This window comes from Malus domestica, chromosome 02 (genome assembly GCF_042453785.1).
Source record: "Malus domestica chromosome 02, GDT2T_hap1".
In the NCBI taxonomy this organism is placed as follows: Eukaryota; Viridiplantae; Streptophyta; class Magnoliopsida; order Rosales; family Rosaceae; genus Malus; species Malus domestica.
The window spans coordinates 23,827,444-23,836,877 of NC_091662.1; the positions used below are offsets into that span (position 1 = coordinate 23,827,444).

General features: G+C 37.5%; 1 protein-coding gene across 1 annotated transcript; it reads left to right on the top strand.

The window, feature by feature from the left end:
• Positions 1–285: 285 nt before the first annotated feature.
• Positions 286–4,849, top strand: LOC139191513 (uncharacterized). The gene is made up of 6 exons (XM_070812400.1): positions 286–527; positions 2,656–2,885; positions 3,500–3,564; positions 3,983–4,360; positions 4,541–4,678; positions 4,742–4,849. The coding sequence occupies exons 1-6, from the start codon at positions 286–288 to the stop codon at positions 4,847–4,849; spliced, it is 1,161 nt and encodes a 386-aa protein (XP_070668501.1).
• The last annotated feature ends 4,585 nt before the right edge of the window (positions 4,850–9,434 follow it).

Below are 9,434 nucleotides of genomic sequence, written 5' to 3' on the forward strand. Positions count from 1 at the left end.
TAGATAATGATACACTTGTTAAATTACTAACTTCATTAACACAGGGCCAACAAAATCAAGCCAAGGAGATGAGTGAAGTGAAGAAGCAAATAGGGCAATTTCAGAGTTCATGGGGTAGTTTCGAGAAGAAGGAAAACTCCCTAGTTCAACCATTGTGAATCCGAATGGAGGGTTTGAATCTGCCAAAGCCATCACGTTGAGAAGCAGAAAAAAGTGGGAATCAAGCCAAACACGTCCAAACCAAGTAAAAAAAAGGACGAAAAGTTGCTGATTGAAGAGAATGAGATGGACAAAGCCACGGCAAAGGTGGAATCATCTTTGCCGCAGCCTTCCAAGGGCCCTAAACCATCACTATCAGGTAAGATTGTTCCCAATTCGATCCATTCTAATCTAATTCCACGCAATGCACCTTTCTCTCATAGATTCATGCAATCAAAGAAGGAAGAGAATGAGAAGGACATTGTTGAGACGTTTGGGAAGGTGCAAGTGAATATTCCCCTCCTTGATGCAATAAAGCAAGTTCCAAGGTATGTTAAGTTTTTTAAAGAACTTTGCACAACACGGAAGAGGATTTCAAACAAAGAAGTTGTAAAGGTAAGTGAGAATGTTTTAGCCATTTTGCAAAGAAAACTACCACCAAAATGCAAAGATTTAGGTAGTTTTACCATTCCTTGTGTTATTGGAAATATCAAGTTTGAGCATGCTATGTTAGATCTAGGTGCATCCATTAACGTCATGCCATACTCTATTTATGCATCTATGAACCTAAGGCCTCGTTTGGCACGCCGTATAAGACCACCGGATAGTATTAATAGTATGAAACAAATGTTTGGTGAACTTCGTATTAAATAAGCACCGGATTATTTAATCCGGGCCCACTCATTTTATACTCCTCCCACCCGCTTATTTATCCCAACCAAAACCTCCGTATAATTTAGTCGGGTCATCTCTCTCGCTCACTTCGTCCCCCTCCTTCGTCCCCCCATTGCTCCGCCGCTCCTTTCTTCCCCAATAACACCGACCCCCGAACCTCCACATCTCCTCCGCCGCTCCCAGCAACCCAACTCTTTCTTTCTGCAGAATTCTCAGAACTTGAGCTGCAAAACGCTAACTTTTCGAATTGGGTTTCTCTAGGAATTGTAGAGAATTATAGGACTGGAGATGTTTTATGAGTTTTTAGCTTAATTGTTCCCTGATTTTGTTGATGGATTTGGGCGATTTGAGGGTGGGACAGAGAGATTTGGGATAACTTTGTGGCTGCTGGGTTTATGGCTGCTGGGTTCTTCCTGCATTTGACAACTTTGTTTTTTTCGATTCTTTTTCTTTTCCAGTAATCATCAAACTGGGTTTTGGGGGGGGGGGTGCAGAGAGATCTGCGACTGAGAGAGAGGGAGGGAGTTTGGGGGGGTGCAGAGAGATTTGCGGAAAAAAAAAGATGATTTCAATTTTTTTTAATTTTATTTTAAATTTGATTTCTCTTATCCGGTATAATACCAAACACAGTATAAATAATACGATCATTAATCCAATTCTACACCAAACGCCCGATTAATTTAGTCAATACTATCCGATGACTATTTATCCTATCCGACATAAATAATCAGTACAGTCCGAGCTGCCAAACGAGGCCTAAGAGAGCTTAAAAACGATGGTGTTATCATTCAATTAGCCGATCGTTCTAATGTATATCCAAAATGAGTTTTGGAAGATGTTTTGGTGCAGGTTAACACTTGATATTTCCAGCAAATTTCTATGTGCTAGAGATGGAAGATTCGGCCCATTCCACACCCTTGCCAATCCTACTTGGAAGACCCTTCATGAAAATAGCCCACACCAAGATAAATGTGTTCAAAAGGACGTTAACAATGGAGTTTGATGGGGATGTTATTGATTTCAATCTTTCTGAATCTATAAAATATCCTATTGATGTATTTGATTCGTTGGTGCATGACTACCTTGACTCATTAAAGAGGGATCCTCTTGAAACCACCATAGTACACAGATTGGGACTTAACAAACAAGAGGTAGAAACTGTGCACATTCACGGCAAGAATGAGAATGCCCTTGCCGTGCCCCTAGTGCAGAAATAGGAGAGATGGTTGCTGCCCTTGAGTCATTGCCACAACATCTTGGTAAGCCTCCAATACCAATTCTAATCCTTATTTCTACTAACAAGTTGTAACCTTCGGTGATTTAGGCACCCATTCTTGAGTTTAAACCATTGCCAGATCATTTGTAGTATGTCTATTTGGGAGATAAAGAGATGTTTCCCGTCATTGTCTTTTCATCACTCACATCATTGGAGGAGGATAAATTGATTCGGGTGTTGAAAGAGCACAAAACAGCCATTGGATGGACCTTGGCCGACTTTAAGGGAATTAGCCCTACAACATGCATGCATCGCATACTTCTAGAGGAGGGGGCTAAACCAACTCGAGAGGCTCAACCCCAAGTCAACCCTCCAATGATGGAAGTTGTGAAAACATAGATAATCAAGCTCCTTGATTGTGGAGTCATTTACCCTATTTCAGATAGTTGTTGGATTTCATCGGTTCAAGTTCCAAAGAAATTTGGAGTCATGGTGGTGAAGAATGCAGAGAATGAACTTGTGCCCACGCATATCCAAACAGGTTGAAGAGTTTGCATTGACTATAGGAAGCTCAAGGCCACCGCAAGGAAAGATCACTTCCCTTTGCCGTTCATTTATCAAATGCTTAAAAGGTTAGCTGGTCATTCTTTTTATTGCTTTCTTGATGGTTATTCGGGATATAATCAGATTGTTATAGCTCCAGATGATCAAGAAATGACTACTTTTACTTGTCCATTTGGTACTTTTGCTTATCGTCAAATGCCATTCGGTTTCAGCCACGTTTCAAAGATGCATGGTAAGTATCTTTTTAGATTTTGTTGAAAAGATCATTGAAGTTTTCATGGATGATTTTAGCGTATTTGGTGATTCGTTTGATGGTTGTTTAGATAATCTCACTTTAATCTTAAAATGGTGCATTGAAACTAACGTTGTTTTAAATTGGGAAAATGTCATTTTATGGTTAAACAAGGCATAGTTTTAGGTCACATAGTTTCAGCAAAGGGAATAGAGGTTGATAAATCAAAGATAGATCTTGTACGCTACTTACCCTCTCCCATTTCGGTGAGAGAGGTTCGTTCTTTTCTTGGAAATGTAGGATTCTATAGGTGATTCATCAAGGATTTTTCCAAGATTTTCCAACCCCTTTGCTGACTTCTACAAAAGGATGCGACGTTCAAGTTCGATGATGATGTGAAAAGGCCTTCAATCACCTCAAAGAGATGCTAACTTCGGCCCCCATCATAGTCCAACCAAATTGGAGCCTTCCCTTTGAGCTTATGTGTGATGCCTTGGATTATGCATTAGGGCTGTTTTGGGACAAAGGAAGGACAAGAAGGCACACATAATCTATTATGCATCCCGGACCTTGAATGATGCACAATTGAATTATTCCACCACTGAGTCGTTTAGTGCATGATGAAGACCCATTGCCTATTCCAGAAACATTCCCAGACGAGCAATTGCTATCCATTAAGGTAAGTGAGCCATGGTATGTTGATTTGGTGAATTACTTAGTGACTAAACAAGCTCCAAGCACCCTCAATAAGCACCAACGTGATAAACTTAAAAAAGATGCACAGTTTTATATGTGGTATAACCCATACTTGTGGAAATATTGCCCTGATCGAATTCTTCGTAGGTGTGTGCATGATTTTGAATTTCATTTGATTTTAACGTTTTGTCACACTTATGCATGTGGATAACACTTTGGTACACAACGCACAACACTTAAGGTTTTCGATGTGGATTTTATTGGCCTACTATCTTTAGAGATGCTAGAACCTTTTGCATAACCTGTGATCGTTGTCAAAGAACGGGTAATATAAGTGAAAAAAGACCAAATGCCGCATCATCCTATATATTCTGTTGAGATTTTTTATGTTTGGGGCATAGATTTCATGGGGTCATTTTCCTTCTTCACATGGTTTCCTTTATATATTACTTGCTGTGGATTATGTGTCCAAATGGGTGGAAGCAAAATCCACCCATACTAATGATTCTAAAGTGGTTGCAGATTTTATTAAAACTAACATATTTGCAAGGTTTGGAATGCCAAAAGTACTTATAAGTGATGGAGGTTCCCATTTTTGCAATCAAATCATTGAGGCGCTACTCACGAAGTATAATGTTACGCATAAGGTCTCCACACCTTATCATCCTCAAACAAGTGGGCAAGCCAATGTGTCAAATAGGGAAATCAAGCAGATTTTGGAGAAGACGGTTAGACCAACTAGGAAAGATTGGAGCTTGCATTTGGATGATGCATTGTGGGTATATCATACGGCCTACGAAACACCAATCGGGATGTCCCCATTTCAACTCATCTATGGGAAACCATGTCATCTTCCGGTTGAGTTAAAGCATCGTGCACATTGGACCGTCAAAACATTCAATATGGACATTGATGCCACATGAATCCATAGGAAATTGCAATTGAATGAGCTTGAACAGATTAGGAATGAAGCTTATGAAAACGCTCACATCTACAAGGAGAAAACCAAGGCAGCCCATGACAAGATTATTCGTGGCAAGACATTCTCTTTAGGCAGAAAGTGTTACTCTTCAACTCCAGCCTTCGTTTGTTTCCGGGTAAGTTGCGTTCTAAATGGATTGGACCTTTTGTTGTTACTAATGTTTTTCCTTATGGTGCAGTCCAAATTCAAGGTCAATGGACACTGTTTGAAGCCCTACCACGAGACTTTTAAAGAGCATGCCATGGAGGATATACCCCTCCATGCCGTTGGCCCTATTGAAGCATAAATGGAGGTATCGTCCGGCTGGAAGTCATCAAAGCAAGCGCTTCTTGGGAGGCAACCCATGTGTTCAAACGAGGGCTTCATGGAATTCTAGCTCCATAACCAGATTTGCGTTCTTCAACTCTACTCTTTCTTGCTTTTACTTTGCCATGCTTGTCGTGTTTGTTAGTTGTGTTGTTTGCTTGTTTATGTGTAAGTCTATGTTTGAAACATTGAGGACAATGTTTAGTTTAAGTGTGGGGGAGTAAACAAGTGTTTTTATTGCAAATTCATAAGATTTTACCACCTAGCATAACTATAGTTGTTTCTCACTGTTTCTAAGTGTTTTTAGTGTGTTTTGAAGTGTTTTATTGTGTCTTGAAAGAAAAATACGAAAATTTGAAAAACAAAATAGAAAATGTTTTGAAAAACCCAAAAAGAGTCGTTTTAGAGTCATTTTTGTGTGTTTGTGTCTTAAGGTATCTTCCAACACAATGATGAGGATTTAGTTTTTAATTACATGACTATTAAAGAAAGTTACAAACATGGATGGAAGTTTGATATGCTCTTTGGTTTATGCTTGGTTGTAGTTGTTGTTTACGAATTCAGATGTAATCACAAAGGAGAAAATCAGTTTTTGTAACATGCTTGAAGGAAGGAACTCAAACTAACGCTACAACCCTGAGAGACTTGAGCCTGAACTTTATTTGTAGAGTTATTAATCTGTGATTTCTTGTTTTCTAAAGTTGTTGCATGATCTCATTATTCTTTGCTTGGTTACTACTTAGAATGCGTTTTATCATTTTAGTTCCAAATACTAGAACTCATTTTTTATTCCAAATTCGTAGGATTTTACCACCTAGCATAACTAGAGTTGTTTCTCACCGTTTCTAAGTGTTTTTAGTGTGTTTTGAAGTGTTTTATTGTGTCTTGAAAGAAAAATACGAAAATTTGAAAAAAAAAAAAGAAAATGTTTTGAAAAACCCAAAAATAGTCATTTTAGAGTCGTTTTTGTGTGTTTGTGTCTTAGGGTATCTTCCAACACAATGATGAGGATTTAGTTTTTAATTACATGACTATTAAAGAAAGTTACAAACATGGATGGAAGTTTGATATGCTCTTTGGTTTATGCTTGGTTGTAGTTGTTGTTTACGAATTCACATGTAATCACAAAGGAGAAAATCAGTTTTTGTAACATGCTTGAAGGAAGGAACTCAAACTAACGCTACAACCCTGAGAGACTTGAGCCTGAACTTTATTTGGAGAGTTATTAATCTGTGATTTCTTGTTTTCTAAAGTCGTTGCATGATCTCATTATTCTTTGCTTGGTTACTACTTAGAATGCATTTTATCATTTTAGTTCCAAATACTAGAACTCATTCCCATTTCATTCAAAGCTTAAAATTGAGTGCTAACATATAACAAGATAAAGTTGTTTAGTAGTTACCACCAGAGCCAAAAAGCCTTCATCCCATGCATTTGTTTTGTAGGTTTAACCCCTTTTGAGCCTTTTTGAGCCTATTTTCTTTGTTAGCCACATTATCCTTACCTAGCCTAGAATAGGACCATCCATACCCTTGTTCTTGAAGTGCAGTGGAGCATGACTTAAAGGGAATTCCTTTTGATCAAACATATTACAGAAATCAAGTGTGGGGGAAGGATATGTACAAGGGTAGAAAGAAAACAAAACGAGAAGAAAAAATAGACAAAAAAAAACATGAAAAAGAAGAAAAAGTGGAAAAAGAAAGAAAAAAAGTTGTGAAAGAAGTGAGAAAGAACTCACAAATATTGGTTGTTGAAGAAAGGGTCCAAAAGTTTGAATATGACCCTGAATATGTACGAAATCCCCTTAGTGTTTCGAGTTATTTGCTGCATTCAAGAGTGAATTCTAAGTTGATTTCATTGCTTTGCTTACTATTGCTTTAAGAACCTTTGTTTATCTTAACCTTTCTTTGTTAGCCAATACCCTTAGCCCTATTACAACCCTTAGACTTCTATCTTGGTTGTTGTGTGTTCCAATCTGTGGAGTTTGGAATTGGTATGAGCATATGGTATCCCTGGTTCTCGCGTCTAAGTAGTAGCATCCCGTTCATGAGATCACATATATATACATGCATTAATAATTCCAGAAAGTGATTTCTTTGCTTAAAACATATGTGAATGGCTAGTCTACATGTTTACATCAATCTTCTCACATATACCTAGTATAACGAGTATAGTCAGAAATTCTGTGTGAAAATAAAGTGTATATCCGGTGAGGAATTGAGGGATTCTCTAAGGCATGTTACTACATTCAAAACATTGTTTTAAATTGATTAAATGCGAGCCCGTGAGTGGTGACCGTGATTAAGTATGTGCTCAGGAGTAAGGATAGCTAAAATGTTTCATTGGAAATCCCTGAGGCGAATGTTGGAAGGTCTAGGTTATATTTTGTTTGTTTTGTTTCCTTTGTTTTGCTCAAGGACTAGCAAAAGCTAAGTGTGGGGGAATTTGATAGGAGCATATTTATGCGACTTAGTTAGCATGTTTTCTTGCATTTGTGTTGTTAGTTCTTACTTATTATAGTGTTTTAAGCTATTTTCGTGTGTTTGTAGGTCCAAATGACAAAGTTGGCAAGAAAGTGCAATTTGTAGCATTTTGGAGCAGTTTTGGGCATCAAATGGATAGCATATGTGGGGAGCACTTGGGATGGATAGGAATATGCTAAGGAGATGAATAAAATAAATTCGAGACAAAGAAGATAAGGAATCAGCTCAAAATGAGGAACATTATCCAAAACCTTATCCAACCTTATCTTATCCAAACTAACCTTATCTTATCTTATCCTATCCTCATCTCATCATACCTTAAATCTAGCTGCAAGGGGACCTAAATATCTATTTCTTGAAGCTATTTCAAGAAGCATTCCCTTCTAGAAGTCCTAATTTCTGCCACAAAACACATTGTTTATAGAAACCCTAAAAAGGTGGCGCCTATTCCCTTATAGAAGGCCTTGCCTTACCTTGCACTCCTCTCCTTTTCCCTCCAATTTGTGCCGCACCTTTCCTTACCCTTTTCCCTCATGGATTCTGATTTAATTAGCATTTTCCTTGTGGATTTGGGTTATGTAAATCCTTTTCAGAAATTAACTGGGCCAAACCTTTTTACAGGTGGACTTATACCTTTATGTTGAACCCTAGGCGCCCTAATCCTTGATTTTTGCTAAGTTCTAACCCTAACCGGATTCCCCTAGGGTTTGTCGTGCCTTTATATACATATTTTTAGCACAAATTCGCACCCCCCCATGTAATTCAGAAACACATTCAGTCGTAATTCACACCATTCTACATCCTTTGCCGCACCATTGGAGAAGATGAAGTCTTCCCATGGCTTCCATTGGAGAGGGAAGACCTTGTGCGCAAGCCACCTGCAACCATTGGAGTTCTAAGAGTTCTTTCTTCCCTCGTTTCGTTTCCATGTTTATTTTATGTTGCTTTTCAATTGTTATGAACATGTGGAACTAATTCCTTTTTAGTTAGAGGTGAATTCAAAGCCATGGACATATGTTTAATATGAATTGATTACTTTCAATTTTTGTTTCATAAAACATGAATGTGATTTACTTATCTGTTTGATTGATAACTTATTCTTGTCTATTGATTAAGGATGCATACTTAGTTTGCATGCATGAATCTAATGCTAAATTGTAAGGGACTTTCACCTAATCGTTAGGAACTTATAATTAAAAGTAGTGAAGGTTGCTAGCCACAATCATGTCAAGTAGATTCTTGGCTGGAGTATCATGCAATTCATAGTTACGATAGCCTTGTCAATGCTTATGATCTCGATGGAACTTAATGATCTTTGAATGTATCTCTATCATGCCGTTCATATAGGGAACTTGATGAGAATAATTTGGTTGTGATGCGTTGTCCATTCAATTCAATGAATTTAGGGAAATCTGAGAGTTAATTAGTGCATTCACGATTAATTTGGGGCATTGTCATTCACGGTTTAAAGAAACAATACTGGAAATCAATTTATGTTGCATATGTTCATGTATGGAGAAGGACCCTCTAACTAGCTTTTCACCCTTGAATTCACCTTAATTTCATTTTAACTTACTTTGTTTGCTGCAATTTACTTAGTTTTGTCAAATTCGTCCAAAAACCCCCTTAGTTCTTAGTTGGTGTCTTAGTTTAGTTAATTTCGTTCAAATTTGTCCCCATTTAGTGTTTTGAGTCAAGTTAGTTTAAAGTTCATCCAAAGCACTCTTTAGTTGTTGTTTTGAGTCTTTTTAACTTAGTTTTGCTGTTTTGAGTCAATTTGGTTAGTTTTGAGTCATAAGAGTCTAGTTTGCTGTTTTTGAGTCTAGTTAAGTGTTTTAAAGTTTAAATTGAGTAGATTAGCATTCCTTCTAATCTCCGGCCTAGAACGACCCCTGCTTACATATACTACAATCATAGGGTTTTAATTTGCTTGTTGGAATATTTCACGTCACTATTTTCACTTACTTTATTGTCATTTACCTATGCTTAAGTATGTAATCTTGTGTAACAACCTATCTCTAAAAATTATGATTTTTATCATTTTAATAAGTGAATTTACGAAAATGCCCTTTGAGGAAATGT

What these genes read in the sequence shown, in the direction of transcription:
- LOC139191513 (XM_070812400.1), top strand. Translation starts at nt 286, where the DNA reads ATGGACAAAGCCACGGCAAAGGTGGAATCATCTTTGCCGCAGCCTTCC. An exon ending in AGCAATTGCTATCCATTAAG is followed by an intron (nt 3,565 to 3,982) that starts GTAAGTGAGCCA and finishes TTTGGGGCATAG; the next exon opens with ATTTCATGGGGTCATTTTCC. An exon ending in ATTTGGATGATGCATTGTGG is followed by an intron (nt 4,361 to 4,540) that starts GTATATCATACG and finishes GAGCTTGAACAG; the next exon opens with ATTAGGAATGAAGCTTATGA.